At 36.4% G+C, this 18,969-nt stretch overlaps 2 protein-coding genes across 3 annotated transcripts; one reads left to right on the forward strand and one right to left on the reverse strand.

Moving 5' to 3' along the window:
• Nucleotides 1-1,740: 1,740 nt before the first annotated feature.
• THAP5 (THAP domain containing 5) lies at nucleotides 1,741-9,322 on the reverse strand. The gene is made up of 3 exons (XM_036067369.2): nucleotides 9,097-9,322; nucleotides 5,478-5,670; nucleotides 1,741-4,973 (listed from the first exon to the last, which is right to left on the reverse strand). Exons 1-3 carry the CDS (start codon nucleotides 9,174-9,176, stop codon nucleotides 4,065-4,067), a joined length of 1,182 nt encoding a protein of 393 aa, XP_035923262.1. The 5' UTR covers nucleotides 9,177-9,322; the 3' UTR covers nucleotides 1,741-4,064.
• An 85-nt stretch (nucleotides 9,323-9,407) lies between these two features.
• DNAJB9 (DnaJ heat shock protein family (Hsp40) member B9) lies at nucleotides 9,408-14,052 on the forward strand. Of its 2 annotated transcripts, none has more exons than XM_036067371.2 (3): nucleotides 9,408-9,562; nucleotides 11,349-11,575; nucleotides 12,546-14,052. In XM_036067371.2, exons 2-3 carry the CDS (start codon nucleotides 11,359-11,361, stop codon nucleotides 12,995-12,997), a joined length of 669 nt encoding a protein of 222 aa, XP_035923264.1. In that variant the 5' UTR covers nucleotides 9,408-9,562; nucleotides 11,349-11,358; the 3' UTR covers nucleotides 12,998-14,052. The 2 variants fall into 2 exon arrangements, with proteins under 2 accessions (XP_035923264.1, XP_035923265.1); XM_036067372.2 differs by lacking the exon at nucleotides 9,408-9,562 and adding an exon at nucleotides 9,569-9,703.
• Nucleotides 14,053-18,969: the final 4,917 nt, after the last annotated feature.

Genomic DNA, 18,969 nt, shown 5'->3' on the forward strand with positions numbered 1-18,969 from the left:
ATGCATTTTCCAATAGCTGCCTTAAAGGATACAGAGGAGACAATATTTTGAGACTTTGGATATAGAATTCTATCTTGGAAATCTTTTTTCCTCAGAACTTTCAGATCATTGATCTCTTGTCTTCTTGCTTCCAGTGTAGCCATTCAGAAATTTGAAGCTGTTCTATTCTTGACCCCTTTGGTTTTTCCCTTGCTGGAAGTAAGATCCTCTGTGTCTGAAGTTTTGACTTTTAAAAATAATGTACTTTGGTGTGTCCCTAATGCCACACTTTAAATTACTAGAGCTCTTTTTAATACTCTTTTAAAAAACATAGTTTTTGTTTTAAGTATGCAACATACTTCTGAGTAAATGTTAAGTACAGTTGGGTTCTTTCCCCTAACGTTTCCTCTAGTGTTTTCTCTAAATTGCTTTCTACTTGTTATCTTTAATATTAACTTTCAATTGACTGTTGACTGTCGGTTGGCAGGACACTGATGAAAATCTCAGTACTCAGGGATGAGTCATTTCCATAACCTTACTACAGAGCAATGATTCTCACCTTTTGCTCTATATGAGAATCACCGGAGAAAAATTTTAAACCACAAATACTCAGGTTTTATACCTGACCAATTGAATCAGTTTGGGTAATGAAAAAATTTGTAACTTCTCAAGTGATTTTGATGCAGTAAAGGTTAAGAATCACTGCTGCAGAGTGACTTTGCTGGACTCCATTGGAACCTCCAATGTGAAATCTGGTTTTCTCATGATGTTTGTCAAATTCCCAAGAGAAAACTAGAGGGTATAAGCTTGGTTGCCATTGTTCTGGAAACCAAATATGTGATACAGGCTGGGTTGGAGCTCACTATTCAGCTTATAAACTTTCACTTAATACCTCTTTGCAGTATGGCATCCCTGCCCATTATCTTTTCTGAAGAACTTGTTTCATCCTCTCTAGAGAATAAACTTCCAAATCTTTTGACAGTTTAGAAGAGGGACACCAGCCAAGCTGTGTGGGATGACTACTGCTTGTTAATAACAACTGCATTTTTTTTTAACATGTCTTCACACCCTCTCCTCTAATTCCAGATATCTGTTGACTTCAAATACTGTCTTTCATGATTCTGTGATAGAAACTGAGTTGCTTGTTGGCTTCTTCACTAATGTGTCTGAGGTCTCATTTTCTAGAGCCTCTCCATGTGGCTTTGGCTTTTCCAGCATGGTCTCAGTGTAATCACACATTTTATAGGGCATCTGGCATTCTAAGAGATACTGTTCCAAAGAGGAAGTGAAAGCTGCCAGGTCAACTAAGGTCTAAGTTTAGCTGGCTCTATCACTTTCACTGTATTCTATTGGTCAAAGCACTCACAAAGCCCACCAGATTAAAAAAGGTAGAAAAATAAATTCCACCTCTTGTTAAGGGAGTGACAAAGTCACACTATATTAGAGAAAATAGAATGAGATATATTCAGTAGCCATATTTGGACTTACTTCCTTTTTAATTATATAGGATAGAAAGCAGAAAATATTTTGGGGTGGGAATAGCCTTCCACATGAAAATCAATTCATAGATGGCATAGCAGATTCTTGGTAAATTGTATTATCCATTGAAGACACAGAATGTTTCAAAGATTATGTGAAGACCTAGGTCTTTCCCTAAACATTCTAAAGGTATTAAGGACCTATTTTGTAAGAAGGTTCTTGATTTTTTTTTTTTTTTTAAGAAGGTTCTTGATTTTAAGTGACAAGAATCAAGTAGGCAAATTCAAAATATTCATCCATTTATTGAGTGAATTACATTGTCAAAGAAACCAGTGATCAATGAAAATCCTGCTTTAAAAAGCTTACAATCTAGTTGAAAGAACAGCCAAAGATATCATAATATAAAAAAGTATAAGGCAAACACTGTTACGTTATAAAACAAAGCCCTGTAAGAGCAGAGAGAAAACCATTTTGACTAGAAAAAGGGAAACAAAATTCAACCAAAGCTTCACTTTTGACTGGCTGGATTTAGGGAATAAAATAAGGATGAAGAAAGTCACCTGCATGGCATGTTCAGAAAATGCTAAGTAGTCCAGTGTGGCTAGAACACAGGATAAAGCAAATCAATATATGGTAACAAGCTCAGCTTTATTCTGTAGATATTCAAAAGTAATTTCAGATTTCTGAGCTGGGAAAGTAAGTAGTGAGTGGATGATATTGTTAGATCTACAAGTTGAAGTAAAAAAGCTGACAGCAGAATATAGAAGATACAGAAAGGACTGAAAATATTGGCAAGATTAGTTAAGAGAACCTATAATAATCCAACTAAGAAATAAAGTTGGGTAGAGCCCCCAAATATATTTAGAAATTAACAGGTTGGAAACATCCTGAACTGAGTATAGGCAAGCCAAGAAAATATCTTAAATATTTATAATTTATTAAGTTTAAAGAAATACAAGTAGGTTAAATTATTCCTGAGTAAACTACAACTTCAAACAAAGAGGAAATACAATATACACAATTAAAAACAGAGTTGAAACATTATTTTATAATGACTTATCAAGGTTATTCTCATCTATACTATTTATTTTGAAGAAGTACTGTAAAATGCAACATGGGAATACTTAAAAATAACATATTAATTCTACCAATTATCTGCACATAATTTATGCAAAAAATTAAGGTTTTTTTCCCCCTCCCATGGTCACATAATAAAGATATCTCTAAATCAACTTTTTGTATTTAGCACATATTTATATAATACCAATTAATTTTATTAGCTTGAAAAAACAAAAGTGTGGCCAAAAATATTCACCATGCATTTACAAAATAATTAGTGTACTATCTGCTGTGCAGTCAACTAATATTTATCGAGCACCTCCCATTTTCCAGAACCAAAAACATGTTACCTCACAGAATTCTCAAAACCCTCTGAGAAAGGTAATAGTATTTTTTATAAAAAAGATGAGAAAAGTATGAATCGGACTGATAGGAACCTGCTCAATAATATAATCAGTAATATTTAATTATATTAACTCCCAATTTTAGAAGATCATTGTTTTTCACATTTCTATTGCTCCAAGTCTTTGCTTTCTTTTTTTTTAATATCACCATCATTCCTTTCCTAGTCTAAGAACATTACTATATATCTAATTTCTTGCTTATAAATTTTAATATAATGTATGTAAATGGGCATGTATAATATCAAGTACTACTCAATCATTCTGGAATTTAAAAATGACAAAAGCACATACTTTAAAAAGCTACACATTAAATAGATACAAGCTATGATTTCTAAAATATAGTAATATATAGATTTTAAAAAATTAACCTCATTAAAATTTTTGGTTTATAAATTACAACCTTAAATACAGAATGTTAAGATTAAATGACTATGTATTATGATGGTCAGCTACATATAAGGTACCAAAATACATATTCTTTTAAGTTTAAAGTACCCCTCCTACGAACTGGGCTAATGGATGGTTATTTTAGTTCAACTGGAATAAAACGATAAAAGGAGTACTTTCCTTTATTATTACAAATAACTGCAGTCAACAAGTCAAACACCACGGAATTCAATTTTGAAGATAATCCAATAGTAAATAACATCAAATACTAGCCAACATATAGTATAATGTAAGTATATATTACCTTATAAAAAAGTTTTTCTATTAAAAAAGTATTTTAATAGAAAGAAACTATAAACAGACTAGGTTTTAAGTGCCCTTATTTTACAGATTACAGACTGAGGCTCAATAGTAATTTGCCCAAGTCATATGCCAATGGTAGAACCAGGACTGATACTTGAGCCTGATTTCTCTTCTGGGCTCCTTTCACCGTATCCATGTTCTCTCATTTTATGAATCGTATTATTTATTCACTCTAATTTGGAAGATTACCAAGTAGTGAAACTTTTTCTCTACAGCCCAACAACTCTAGTTTTTCTTAAAAATGCATTACTACAAGAACAGGATGCAGTTTTTAACGTTAGAATACTTTCGCTTAAGATGGAACTTTATACAGGAAAATGTTCACTTTACACATAATTTGGTTTGGCTGCAAAAAGCTTTATAAAAGTCATAGCATTAAAACCTCTTTACACTCTATATCATAGTAACTTCATATGTTGTGAAATGGTTTTCTATAATCTTGACATTTTCTTCAGATAGCCAGTGTTCCTGTTTTAACTGCCTTATAAGAGCTTCCAAAGACTTCAATCTTCCAAGAGTTTGTTGTTCTTGTAGCTCAAGAAGAGTTATTTTTGAATGTAGTTTAGAGACTTTCTGCCAGAGATGTTCCTTATTTATATCTTGTCTGCAGTAAGAATGTTCAGTTTGTAAAACTTCTGTCTCATAGTCTATATCCTTATATAAGGAGTCTTCAATGTCTAGATCTCCCATTTCCATGGTTTCTTTTTCAGCAGATACAAAAGAATTAATTGGTTTGGAATTTTGTGTGGGTACAAAAATGGCAATAACAGATTCTTTATTTGCATTTAATTCTTCAACTGTTTGAGTAATTGTGCTGAATAAGAACGGACTTTCCTGTGCTGACTTAATTTCCATGGAATTATTTGTAAAGTTTGGGTTAGCAAGATGATTTGTAGTTATTTCAAACACTTCTTGGGTTTCCAAAGATGGCTGAACATCTTCTGAATTTGAAGTTGTCAAAGTAATAGTTGTAGAATTTAGATTCTCAAAAGATGTGTGAAAACCACCTATATCTATGTCTTGGGTAACTGATGTTTCCAAGGTAGATACTGGTTTTCCAATATCTTGTTTAACCAGATTAAGAGTTAATATGTTATTTTGTATATTTTCTGGTTTTGGAGCTGGTAGCTTCACCAAGGTAGATGAATTAAGTAATTCTGTGTGTTCAGGGAGGACATCTGTATTAACTGTATTTTTCTTTAGCTCATTTGATGCAAATGATTCTTGTGACTTGGCTTTTAGGCACACTTCTTTCTCATCTAATTTTTTCTTCTGAGATTTTTTTTTGGAAGGGTCTTTTTCCTAGAAAATAATATTTTCAAATTCTAAAGATGTCCTCACTAACCTTATTCTCTTTTTAGTCAGTGCTGAATATTTAATTATAACTTTGAGCAGTATATTGGCCAAGTAAATTAACGCAGTTAAAAAATGTTCTATGCATATAACAACTCAAAATCACCTTAAAGTGTTTTTTAAAAAGTATTAAGCATATTCAATATATGATGGAAATATTTCAGATCACTCAAAGACCACTAGCAAAATCTTAGATCATTAACTTACATTAATAACTTAATGATTTATGTACACGTTATCTTTTGTTCTTCAGTTTAAATCTTTTTAATGGTTTAAAATTTTTAAATTATCATACTTTTTAGTAAAAGTGTCAATTAGTCTTCCTTTTTCTTAAGTATCTTTTCCCAGCAGTCACCTTTCCCTCTCCCTCCCTTAACCTCATTACCTGCCACCCTGCAACCTACCACCCTACTCAGCATTATCCCCCACTCCCCTATGCTCTTCCTCCAATACCTGATTGTCTTCAGGCAAAGAAAATATTGTTGGAATTGCAGTTTGTTTCAAATATCGAATACCCCATCTGATGTCAAGAGAGTCAGGAGTAAAATGGTCACTACACAGGAACTGGTATTTACTGGGTACCCATGAATCTCGTTTCATATTCTTTAACCATTTTTCAAGTCTTTCTTTGTCATGCAGAGGAAACCTGAAATTAAAAAAGGAAACTTCGCTGTATTTTTTGCAAATTCCAGGACTGCATATACAGGTAACCTATGCATTGAGTGCTGCAAAAAAGGAAAGGCAACCATCCACACCATGTAAGAGCATCTTCACGGCATTACTACATCATCTCTACAGTAAAGATGACTAAGCTACAAGATGTGCAGGCAAAGCTTTTCAGAAGAATGGCTGGTAGGGGTACCTGGGTGGCTCAGTCGGTTGAGCATCCGGCTCTTGATTTCTGCTCAGGTCATGATTTCGGGGTCCTGGATTGAACCCCATGTTAGGCTCTATGCTGAGTGTGGAGCCTGCTTGAGATTCTCTCTCTCCCTCTGCCCCTCCCCTGCTCCTGCACATGCATACACACGCACACGCTCTCTCTCTCTCAATAAGTAAAATCTTAAAAAAAAAAAAAAAAAAAAAAGGCTGGTAAAACATAACTTAAGTCCTTTCAAGTAAAATATGTGTGTTCCAACAAAGGGTAAAATCTACTCCTATTTTCTGTGGATTATACTTTATTTTTATTTTGTTGGATATTTTGCCTAGAACTACATAAATTACAAAGTCCCATTCAAATGTATTCTATACTAATACTACAAGTCAAATGGTGTCTTGTCTGTAATTCAAGGAAGTATTAAGCTTTAGGCTCTTATTTATATTAACATTTTAAAAATAAGAAATTAGTTCAAACAAGTGATTTAATTGAAAATGAATACTAAATCTTATAAAACTACTAATATTCCATTCCCTTTACCACAATCAGCCTCAATTCTACCCATATGTAATTTAGTCTAATATTTCTAAACTGAGAACCCCAAAATTCAAGTTTTGAAAGAAAACTGAAACAAGAACTAAACATGTTATAAAGAACACTCAGATATTTTATAACATGAAATAAATCAAATAGAAAATACAAAGAAAGTTCTTTATATGTGTTGTTCTTTGCTGACAATAACCTTTATTTAGAGTTGGTGCTAACACACTGAAATATATTTTATAAGCAAAATTAGGCTAATGACAGAATCTCACACAAAACTTTTTCCTACCAGTCTAAATAGGTTTCAGTTAAAACTGTATTAAACAGTTAATAGTATTTGTTTCTTTCAATGATTTTATGAGAACAATCTAGTATCATATTTTTTAAAAATAATAACCTAAGGTTTCCCATACAAAAAGCAGCAATTATACATTCCCTCTCAGTCCAGACCATTTAGTTTATGCTTTTATAATAGCATGCCTCCCCCCCATCCCAGCAAATATTGGTAACTTTTTAAGATGCTAAGGAAAAGGAGTATGGGTACTTTGTAGGAAATAATTTTTAACCCAGATACCCTTACATGGAAAAATCAGATGATCTACCTTTGGAAATTCTTACCACAGATATAATGTTCACACATGGTTTGAAGAGTCCTTAACCTTGCACACATCAAGAATTCAGGTTATAAATATAATAGACATAACCAGAAAAGGCATTTAAAGACAAAGAGAATTTTTTCAGAAGACCTGAATTCTGTTAGCCATAGAAAAGTTCATACCTTTTCTGCTACATCTAAAATGAGAATATGCCCTTTACAATATTTTCACATGTAATCTCATGTATAAGGATGCTGTTTGCAAATTATTTCTATTGTTCCTATATACTACGTTACCAAACAATTAAAAAAAAAAATCACCCTATGAATATCCTTGCTGGTAATTGGATTGCAATGCTTTCTCAGCAGGTAAATCTCTAAGCAACCTCCTGGAATAGGTTTCCTAAGTAACTTAGTATCTTTACAGTGGTTCATTTTGTTTTGTAATTTTGTTTCACTGTCTTATTAATTCCCAAAAAAGCATAAAATAATCACAGTATAAACTTAACACTATATGTGTACATAAGCTGAATTCTCAAATTAATATACAGTATAGCTTGCTACAGTGTTAGCATTAACAAATTCAATTCTTCAAGTTTGGTGCTATTAGGGGAATAAAAGTGATTCAATTTTTACTTTGTGGATTACATATGGAAATAAACTCATAAAACATCCACTTTCAGTAATTTCACATTTTGAGGGAAAAAATCTTTATAACTGACTTCCTCTCACATTATTATTTTTCCCTCCTTAAAAACAGTAACTATGGAAAGATTTAAAGAATTTGGGAGTCTGGGGTTGGTTATTTCCCCCCCAAAATGAAGGCCGAATAAATCTGGGAAATGGGGCTACATCAAGTTCCAGATGATTTTTTTTTACAAATCTTCAAGAGCCACAGCTATTGATATACTAGCATTTCCCCAAAACTCTCTCTCTGCATCTCATGGGCTTCAAGTGGGAAACAATCCCGGAAATACTGCCACATGTGAATTATTTTAGGTTATCAGGTTTTTTTCCACTAGTTAAGATAATGGAAAGCAACCGTGTCCATCAACAGAGCGCTTCTGGTCTAAAGAAAAACAGGCTTCACAAAATAGCTGGTGAAAATCTAAGAGTAAAAGACGGCCAGGTTAGAGCTAAATGAATTATTTTTACAAACAAGAAAAAAGGAAATAAAATATTGTAAATATGTTGATTCTCACATATTACGCACGTACTGAATGTCAAGTGCTGCTTTACCTATTTACACACGAAGTGAAGTAGGTACAATTAGTATCTCCACTTTACAGGTGAGAGATCTTAGGCATACAGAGTTTAAATAATTTGCAGAAGGTCAGTCAGCTACAGAGTGGTGGAGCCAGGTTTTGAAGCTACTGAGTCCGGCTTTGGAGCCTGGACTCTACATTACTACACATTACCGCTTCCCTGTTCTTCTAAATAAAAATGGGTACTTCTGTGGTTTCACGGAAACTATTTCCTGGCAGTAGTAATTCGGGACAACACTCACCCTGTTCGCTGTACGAACGAAGAGTATATATAGAGCCCTGAGCAGGACAGGTTGTAATCCTGGCTCTCTCACAAAACTTTCAAGGTAACCTACTCTCCAAAAGGCCTCGGTTTCCTCGGGAGAAAAATGTAATTAAGGAACACCTATGTAAACTAACTCACGGAAGGTGTAAGTTAACTGTTGAGTGCACCTTCCGCTTGACAGATGTGATGTGTACCTTAAGAGGTGGTTAGTGTCCTTCAGTGACATGAGATCAGCTGAGGTGGAGAAACGCTCCGAAAAGCACGGAGCACCGCCCCAAACTGTACTTTTTTAGTGGGTTATTTAACACCCAAAAAGGCCCCTATGCCTCACCACCAGCCCCGTGACCTTGCTCAGTTAGGAAATTTCTAGGTAAACTGAATTCGAGCCTTCGCGTCCTTCTCCCGCGCAGGGAAGAACCACGCCGGGAGAGCCGAGGACGAATTTACAGATACCTCAAATCCTAGCCGCGGACGCCACAGGACCGTGGCCCAAAGGTAAGGCTGACGCTTCTACTCCAGAGACAACTTACGGATAAAAACTCAGCTTCCGGTCTTTACTGTTTCGTCCCCGACGGTTCTTACAGCAAATCGCTGCGCAATAGCGAGGCATCGCTCGGGTGAGGCTCCCAAAACCGGGGCCCGCGAGTAAGCAGGGGGCCCTGCTTGACGAGGGTTGAGCGGCAGATCCAGGCCTCCCGAGCCACTGCGCCTGCGCTGGAATAGGCCGAGAGGAAAGACGTCGCAATCGTCGACTCACTTCCGCTCCTGCAGGCTTCAGCACCGCCCTTTCTGGAGGTTGGGGCCAGAAGTGACGCACAGGCTGAGCGGCAACAACAGTTTTCCACGTGCGCGTAGGGCGCCAGGGTCAGGTGGGGAAGCAGGAGCCAATAGGGAAGCGTTTCGTGTAGGTCTTCTCCGGAGGTGGCGGCAGCAGCGGCCGCCGGCCAGTGGGGAGCGGGCTGAGAGGGGACGCGGCGGCGGCTGGAGGAGCGTTAGGTCAGTGTGCGAACGGGAGTGGGGCGCGCGCCGGCTACGGGAGGCCTCGGAGACCGGGGCGAGGGGCCGGGCCGAGCAGCTGTGTGCAGCCAGTCGTCTCCCGGCGCGTCTGCTCTGCGGAGGAGCTGCAGCCGTCTGAGGGTGCGGATGAGGGATGAGGCCGGGGTCGCGGGGAAGGGTGTTTAGAGCGTCCTCAGGGCCTCGGCGGGTCTTTGTGGGCTGACCTGGCCTCGGAGTCCGCCACGGTCGTCGCAAGGGCTTCAGGCTGCCTGGTGGTGTTGAGGGTTTAGGGAAAAGGAGATGACCGAACCAAAGAATAGGGCGTTTTGTGTTTTGTGTTGGCCGTTGGCTTTTTCGGGCGTCGGACAGCTCCTCCCAGGGCTGGCCTCCCGGCAGAGAACAGCCGCGAGGGCGGCGCCTGGACGGACAGGACGAGTACCGGTCATCTTGGGGTGAAGGCTGGATGGTGCAACCCAGCCGGCTGTCGGCTCTGGGGAGTAAGGCCCAGGCCTCCGGCCCGTGGGTCCCTCTTGGGAAGGAGGAGTCCGTATAATACGAAAGTGGGCCTACTAAAAAAGCGTCAGATAATAAACTTGAGCTGTGGAGTAACCTTTATTAAAAACCAGTAGTGTGCCTCCCTGTCAGTTTTAGACCGGCCCTTTGATTAGGGAAGTACCTGCAGTCTTTGTGGCGTCCACACAGTACTCGCCCGGTTTGCGTTCTTTAAACGAGGGGTTGTACTTGATCTTTAGTACCCGTGACTATGAGTAACTCTTTGGAAAGCAGGAATCCGTCTGCTAATTAGGCTCAGAAGCGGCCACAGGAGAGGAAGGCAGGCAGTTTCCACAAACCATAGTGTCTTTCGTCAGCCTTGTTATGTCATCATAGGTTATTAAGAACTCCTAGTACAGAGTTCAAAAAACAGGATCACATTCGTTTTCCATCCCAAGTCATTAAATCTGTACTCTCCAGAATTCTAAGTGGAATTCTTAGGTAAAACTTCTTTAAGGTTAGAGAAATATTTTAATGACTACGGAGAAGTTTGAACTTAAGTATTTAACTTATCTAAAGTACAGACTATGAAAGTTTATTTTTCTGGTAGCCTTAGCAGAACCCATTTATACATTTTTTTTTTTTTTTTGGTTAAATATTTGGGATCTTACAATTAAAAAATCGTTACATTCAATAGTATTGTCAATATTAATATGATATTGAAATTCTCTATTTGCAATCCTTTCTGACCTTGCCGAAATGAAAGCTGAAGTTGGTGCTTTCTTAGAGAGGGAGGATTACCAATTCAGACATACTGGGCTGTTTACCTTGGTAATGTACTTTTTTTCCCATGAAGTTACTTTTATTTTTAATCCTCTTAGAATATGAATTCTTGAAAGGAAAATTGATATCCTTTTAAAAATTATTTGGATTTTCCACCCTTTTTACGGTGTTTACAAATGATGAGTCTTCGGTATTTACTGGTAAAAAACAGTCATTGAATATATTTTTGTGTCTACTTGTGTATGACCAGAGTATTAGTGAAAAGGTAAAGCGAAGAAAGATTTTTTTCTCAATTTGGTTGAATAACATTTGCTTTTAAGAAGGTTACAACCAGCAAAGAGGTAATAAAGCCTGTAAAAATAAAATAACATGGGAACAAGTACAAGATATTATATGCTTAACATTTTGATACTTCATTAAGTATACCTTGTATCCTAAAAGTTCACTGGGTTTCTTTTAAAAGAAAAAGTCTTAAGATTAGCTGCATGGATAATTTTTTTTTCTTTTTTAGGGTATTAGAAATGGCTACTCCCCAGTCAGTTTTCGTCTTTGCAATCTGCATATTAATGATAACGGAATTAATTTTGGCATCAAAAAGTTACTATGATATCTTAGGTGTGCCAAAATCAGCATCAGAGCGCCAAATCAAGAAAGCATTTCATAAGTTGGCCATGAAGTACCATCCTGACAAAAATAAGAGCCCTGATGCTGAAGCAAAATTCAGAGAGATTGCAGAAGGTAAGTAAATGGCTATCTCTGAGGTCTCACAGAAACTAACTAGTAAAGGAGAATGATAGCTAAGAAGTGTGTGTATTTGGAGATACTGTGACGATGCGTGGCAGAGTGGGGTGTACATTTAAATAAAGTGAGATTCTTGAGACTATCTTCTTATCACAATTACTTGGATTCCAGGATGGATGGATGAATGGTAGTACAAATTTTTATTGTCACATAGATCTTAAAATGTTGAAAATGTATCACTTCATTCTTCTATTGTTTATGAAATTGCTTGTTTCCATGTTAAAAGGAATTTTAGGTACCCAAAACTTTTAAGCTAACTTATGGAACAGTTTTTACTAAGTATGGAGATTAGATATAAAAAATACTAAGTATAAAAAATTTAAATAGACTTTGAACTGTTTTGGTTTTTTTCTTCACTTGGTCTATATTTAAAAGCCACATTTGTCTTTGAAGGAAAAATGAAACATTTTGATTTAACACTAGTTCTAAAACAAATTGCACCTCCTAAGAGTTCAGTAATTAATGGTGGGTGGAGGTAATTGAGTTGGAGTTAAACACTTCAACTAGTAAGGAAGTGAAAAATCTGAATTCTTCTTAATTGGTTATATCGGACCATTAAGTTATTTAATACAAGTAATGGTTTTCCCAAATAATATGAAAAATAACTCTGTAACTGTTTCCCACATGCTTATTTGTAAGTAATGGTAGCATTCATTTAAAAATATTTATTGGATATTACTAGGAGCAAGCATTATTCTAACAGCTGATACTACATAGTAAATAGGACAAAGGCCCTACCTTTTGTAGCTTTCATTTTAACTTTTTTCCTATGTTTGTAATGTTTTGGCTTTATTGGTGGTGTGAAATCCTTCCCTAAAATAGAGAGTTGAATTCATTTATTTGAAGAGGTTTGGGTATATGTAATTTTAATTATCTTCAGTTACTAAAGTATTTTTATTTCCTTCAGCATATGAAACACTCTCAGATGCTAATAGGCGAAAAGAGTATGATACACTTGGACACAGTGCTTTTACTAACGGTAAAGGACAAAGAGGTAGCGGAAGTCCTTTTGAGCAATCATTTAACTTCAATTTTGATGACTTATTTAAAGACTTTGGGTTTTTTGGTCAAAACCAAAACACTCGGTCCAAGAAGCATTTTGAGAATCACTTCCAGACACGCCAGGATGGTTCCAGTAGACAAAGACATCATTTCCAGGAGTTTTCTTTTGGAGGTGGACTGTTTGATGACATGTTTGAAGATATGGAGAAAATGTTTTCTTTTAGTGGTTTTGACACAACCAATCGGCATACAGTACAGACTGAAAATAGATTCCACGGATCTAGCAAGCACTGCAGGACTGTCACTCAACGAAGAGGAAATATGGTTACTACATACACTGACTGTTCAGGACAGTAGTTCACTATTTTTTGTTCTCACTAAACCCAACTAGTTGACTTTTCTTTAATATCTTTGATGCAAAACAATTTTCTGTGAACTATTTTGACAAGTGCATGATTTCACTTGATATAGATATTAAATGTATTTAAATGTTTTTTGACAAATTCAACAACACTCAGTTAAGTAGAGAAATAGCTAATTATTAATTCTCCTGATTAGGAAAGATTCTTTAAAAAAAGATACTATAATTCTGCCTGGTCTTTTTTCTCTACCTGCCCTTGGGCTTACTTGCGTGGCCAGTTTTATTACCAAGAAAAGATTGAGTTTGCCTGATACATATTTAAAGGTTAAACTTTGAAACTTATTGTAGATTTAAATTGTGTGAACTTGAATGGTTTTTGCAGTGAAACCTTTGCTAATTTAAAATTGCATGCTCTGCAGCATCTCTGACTTGGGTTGCTAAATGTACATGAAACTGTAATTGAGTCATTCAGCAAAGGATAGCATATCTTTTCCACTGAGAGCTTCAGAAAGGCATAATTTAATATTTACCACAGAACCATACCTTTCTGTAGTAAAATTGGAATAAAGGAAATTATTATATTGCTTATAGCCATTTAGGCTGAAAGAAAGTTGAAAACTTTTGAAATATTACCAAGAGATTGTTACATGTTTGGTCCCTGGCTAATGATTTTGTAGCGTTGAAATCATAGCTAATTTATACATCTTTTCACATTTCTTTCTATTTGTTGGCGCAGTAGGTCTTATATGAATTTATGTATTTTTTGTGTGTGTGGTTCCTCTTCTTTGCACTCATCTTTATCTAGAGATTGACTAATACCTCATTCTGTTTGTAAAAACAGCCAGTAATTTCTGTGCAACCTTATTATGTGCAATATTTTTAAATCCTAAGAAATGTGTGCTTTTGTTTTCATATAGACTTATTTCTTTAGTTCGGCACTTTTTGCATTATACTCCATATGAGTATTAATCCTATGGATACATATTAAAACTAGTAAATGTCTCATACAACATTGTGTGTGAGGGAGAGAAATACAATATTTACAATATGATGTTCTTGGTTCTCATTTTATTGTTAAAAGTTTATTCTGTAATTCTAGAGCTATGGATAGTATATAAACAATGGGGCTGCTTATGCTGACCACAGACCATATTCCAGAAGTTACTTTTGACTAGAAAACCCTGATACGGCCTTGTTTGGTTGCCATTTGGTAATTTCTCTTACTTTTTTTTTTTATGTTAGGTTAATCACCATATATTACAATTTCTCTTTCTTATCCTCCTTCCCTCAGAAATTTTGGTAGCTTAAAGATTTTGTTAATTATAATTTTGTTGTATTTGCTTGCTAGGAGCAAGTATTCTTTCCTCTTTAGGCCTCATTGGGAAAAAGGAGAGACATTGCATAAAGCTATTATTTGTTAATTATAATCTTTAATTTGAAAACTGTGAAGAAAATGAAATTATTCTATTAAATTTATGTATCTTATTTTCTGGAAGGTATACCTACTGCTTTTGTCTGATAATAAGAAAATAGCCACACCTTGAATTTTGGTCTAAGGATCATCCCTAGCCTATCAAACAGAACAAATGAGGCAAGAAAAAAGCCATTTTCAAATCAGGATTAACTATGTCCCCATTTTCTTCAGGGCTTGATTATCCCTTGTTTTTCCCATTCTAAACATTTATTTCAACCCTCTCCTTTTTTTTTTTTTTTTTAATCTCCTTTTTGACTCTTAAGCATAATTTTTGCAAGGAAAAAATGGACCCTGAATCCTACGCACTTAAGGTACAAACTAAATATCAGAAAGATACTTAGGTAATCTACGGGTGTGTGGTGTGTGTATGTGTGTGTGTGTGGTTCGATAGATAAGCAACTGGAAATTAGACCAGTAATCAACATAGAAGTTTCCTCGATAACTTACGCTTTTTCTTCTTTTTAGTCTGTACAGGTGTACAGATAGAAAATGGAAAACTTCTATACTTAAAAAATGATCAGTACAATGGCTTAATCTATACTCCCTATGCAAATCAACACATGAAATTTGTCAGTCTTTTTTTCCTTCTAGGCAAAATAGTAATATATATAACATGACTTTAGTCTTTCTTTTGAATGAATTTCTGTAATTCTCCAAGTTTTCTGGATTGACTGTGCCTTGAATTGGATGCTATAGGGCATATAGTAGGCATGAGATTTTTTTGGTGCTCCAGAATTGGCATAATTAACTCCTGATCTGATGGTTGATCTTAGGCAATTTTTGTGCTATGAATTTCAGTTTCAATTCTGAGATTAGTTCTATGAAAATTCAGGTTGCCCAAGGGCAACTAAAAATTTGTACATTTCTAGAGTAGTTATTTTAATTTTCTGAAATGGAAGTTTGTTTAGCAATTAAAAGAACACACTGGGGGAAGAAGAGACCATTGCCAAACAGAATAAAGAAGATACTGGTACCACCAGTAGGATTCTAAAGTTTTTATATTCATATTAATTCATATTAATGGAAGAAGAGACCATTGCCAAACAGAATAAAGAAGATACTGGTACCACCAGTAGGATTCTAAAGTTTTTATATTCATACCTTCAATTCCAGATGACAGGTTGAATATAATCAGCCAGCCATGACTGTTTCTCCTCTCTCTTGGTCCCAGTGACAGAAAATATAAGAATGAAGTCATAAAAGTGCTTGGAAAACAAGGAGTTCGGAGACATTCAGGAAGGTATAAAGCAGAAGGAATTGTATTGAGAGAAAAATCAAAGGACCACAGCCAGGGTATCCTGGAGAAGTTTTAAGGCTTAGATTTGTGTGGGAGAGGATGGGAGGAGACAAAAAGAAGGAATGGGCCAATGTTCAATCATGCTAATTCATTGAAGAATTGTATTGGGAGCCCCCACCCCCACCCCTTTCTTCTTTCTTCCAGCTAAACTGTTATTGACTGAGATAGCTTTTAAGCTTTACCCTTAGGTAAAAGATAGCTTTAACCTTAGGTAAAAGATGGCTTTACCCTTAGGTAAAAGACTTCTTTTAGGCTTTACCCTTAGGTAACCTTCCATAACTGGCTCCCTCAACCCCAACATCTTTTGTCTTTCTCTGGAGATGGTATTTAAGGTGATAGCTTGGGCCATTTTGGAGAGTTCCTCAGTTTTCCTGCGTATCTCCCATGTATACAGGAGGTATACATGTTATACCCTTAGGTAAAGCCTAAAAGAATAACTCTTCAAAGATACAGATGATCCTGTTCCTAGGGAGGCTCCCTAGTGAGGATATTGAGGTGCCATAGAAAGGAGAGTGGAGGTAAAGTGAATTTTTACCTGGGGATGAGGAGGATGAATAATGGCAGCATTCCACTTCCAGAGTAAAGCCTCCTTACTTGGGCATGTGTAGGGAACAGTAACTTCTGCATGCTGCCCACATGCTTGTAGGTGCCTGCTGGGTGAAATGTCCTGACAACTTACACAGAACCATAGCTTCTGTTCAAAATGGATGTCTAATGCAGGCATAGATAATAATTGCTGAGGAAACTTGGTTTTCACAGCTGTCTGCATTTTGATGATGTCTTTCATAAAAGATGTCCAAGGAATATCAGTTATTTATAGAAAACCAATAGCAGGGAAGAGAAACCCCAACATCCAACCCTGATGAAAAAATATAATTCAGGAGATAATTGCAATACTAGGAGATAATTTAAAATTTTACTATTACCGGACTTTTGATAAAATATTGCATCAATGAATCAGGTGTAGGTCCTTGTCTTACCTAACCTGCTTCTCCAAGATTTCTTTCCATCTGACGATGGTGTCAGAAAGGATGGATGAAGCAAGTTCCATGTACATCAACTACAACGGAAATCACTGGAAGATAACAGTAAATATGTGGTAAATATGTTCCCTACCCTGCAGGCCTTTGACCCTTCTACAAAATTCAGATTCTTCCTCTTATCTCAGCTTTGCTACTCAACCTCCTCCCCAACTTTACTCCAGACCTTGCTCTATGGTGGAGCTATCTAGTGAAGAAGAGCAGAATTTGCCACCTCAAAATATGCCTTTAAGGCATAAGAATTATTTTAGGCTGATTACTTTTCTAAAAAAACAAAAACAACAACAAAAAACAAAACAAACTGTAGACAAGGGAGAAGCTCTGAAAACCAAGAAGATGTTGCCTTTTCTAAGAGATACTGACATTTATAAGGAAAATCTCCATTTGTAAGGGTGTCTCCATCTGTAATAGGAAGAGGAGGAAAAATAAATCTCTAGAAACTCTGATCAATGGAGAAGGCATGGACTTAAACCCGTGTAACAACCTTACTTACTCTGGTTTACTGTGCTTTACGTGAAAACCTTCCATAACTGGCTCCCTCAACCCCAACATCTTTTGTCTTTCTCTGGAGATGGTATTTAAGGTGATAGCTTGGGCCATTTTGGAGAGTTCCTCAGTTTTCCTGCGTATCTCCCATGTATACAGGAGGTATACATGTTATTAAACATCTGTTTGTTTTCTTCCAGTTAATCTCTCTTTTTTTTTTTTACAGGGCAGGGCATGGGGGAAGAGGTGTCTCAGTCAATAACCTGGAAAGGAAGAGGGAAAATTATTTTTACTTCTTCACAGCAGATAATTTGTTGTGCAGTCCTATTTATTGTTATTCATTATAATAATGTCATAGAGTACCAATTCTTACATTCCAGTGGAAGGGGACAGGCAATAACCATAATAAGTAAGTAAATTACTATGTTAGATGATAAACTCTACAGAAAAAATGTAGCACAGAGGAGGGATATGATATTGGGAGGGTAGGCAGGCTAAGCATGTGTTGCAGTTATCAACAGGATGGTCAGTGTAGGCCTCACTGAGAAGGTGAATTTGCATAGGTTTAAGTTGTTTGCATGAAAGATGGAAGCATGTATGACAAGTTCTAGGAACAGCAAAAAAGCCAGTGTAGCTAGAGGCCTGTAAATAAGGAAGAGTAGCTAGAGATGAGTTCATAAAGGTAGTAAGAGTAGGGAGCAGGACAGATTAGGGCTTTTTGGCTTTTGTAAAGAATTTGGCCTTGCAATGTGATATGATAGCTGAATTATGAGCAAATAAATGACTTCACCTTCCGTACTAAAAAAGATCATTCTAGCAGCTGTGTTGATAATGGAATGTGGAGAGACAACAGTGGAATAGGGACACCAGTTAGGCTATTTCAGCATTCCAGAATGAGAAATTGGTGCAGCTCACACAGTGCACCAGGATGATAGCAGTGGAGGTGGTGGAAAGTGTTTGGATGCCACACATAATCTGCAAGTAGAGCCAGCAGGATTTGCTTATGGTTTGGATATAGGCATGAAAGAGGAGAAAAGGGTGATTCCAAACTTTGTGTTTATAGAGAACCAGAAAGATAGTCACCATTAACTAAGATGGGGAAGGCTACAGGATAAAGGCATTTAAGAAGGAAGATCAGAAGTTCAATTTGGGCACACCAACTTTGAGACAATGTCGAGAGGGTGGAGATATGTCAGGAATTTGAAGAGAGAGCTGAGCTGGAAATGTATATTTTGGAATTGTCAAAGTACAGATGATATTTTAAACCTTGAGACTAAATGAAATCACCAAGGGAGTATTTATAAATATAAAAATAAAGCAATCTAAGAACTGAGCCCTCGGGTACTCTAAAAGTACAAGGAGAAAATGAGGTACCTACAAAGGAATATGAGAAGAAACAGCCAATGTGTTTTAAGAGTTTTGTGTCTTGGGAAAAAGTGAAAAAAAGTCTATCAAGAGGTAGAAAGTGGTCAGTTCTGTGAAATGCTGCCCCTAGGTCCAGTAAGATAATCCCTAAGAACTGACCATTGTGGGTTTTTTTTTTTTCCATCAATATAGAGGTCAGAAATGAGTTTGACAAGACCAGTTTCTATCAGGTGGTAGGGGTTCCCCCACCTGTTTGGAGTAGGTTTAAGAGAATGGCAGCCCAACTAAGTGCTTTTAAAGAAATTA

Source organism: Halichoerus grypus, chromosome 12 (genome assembly GCF_964656455.1).
Source record: "Halichoerus grypus chromosome 12, mHalGry1.hap1.1, whole genome shotgun sequence".
NCBI lineage: Eukaryota > Metazoa > Chordata > Mammalia > Carnivora > Phocidae > Halichoerus > Halichoerus grypus.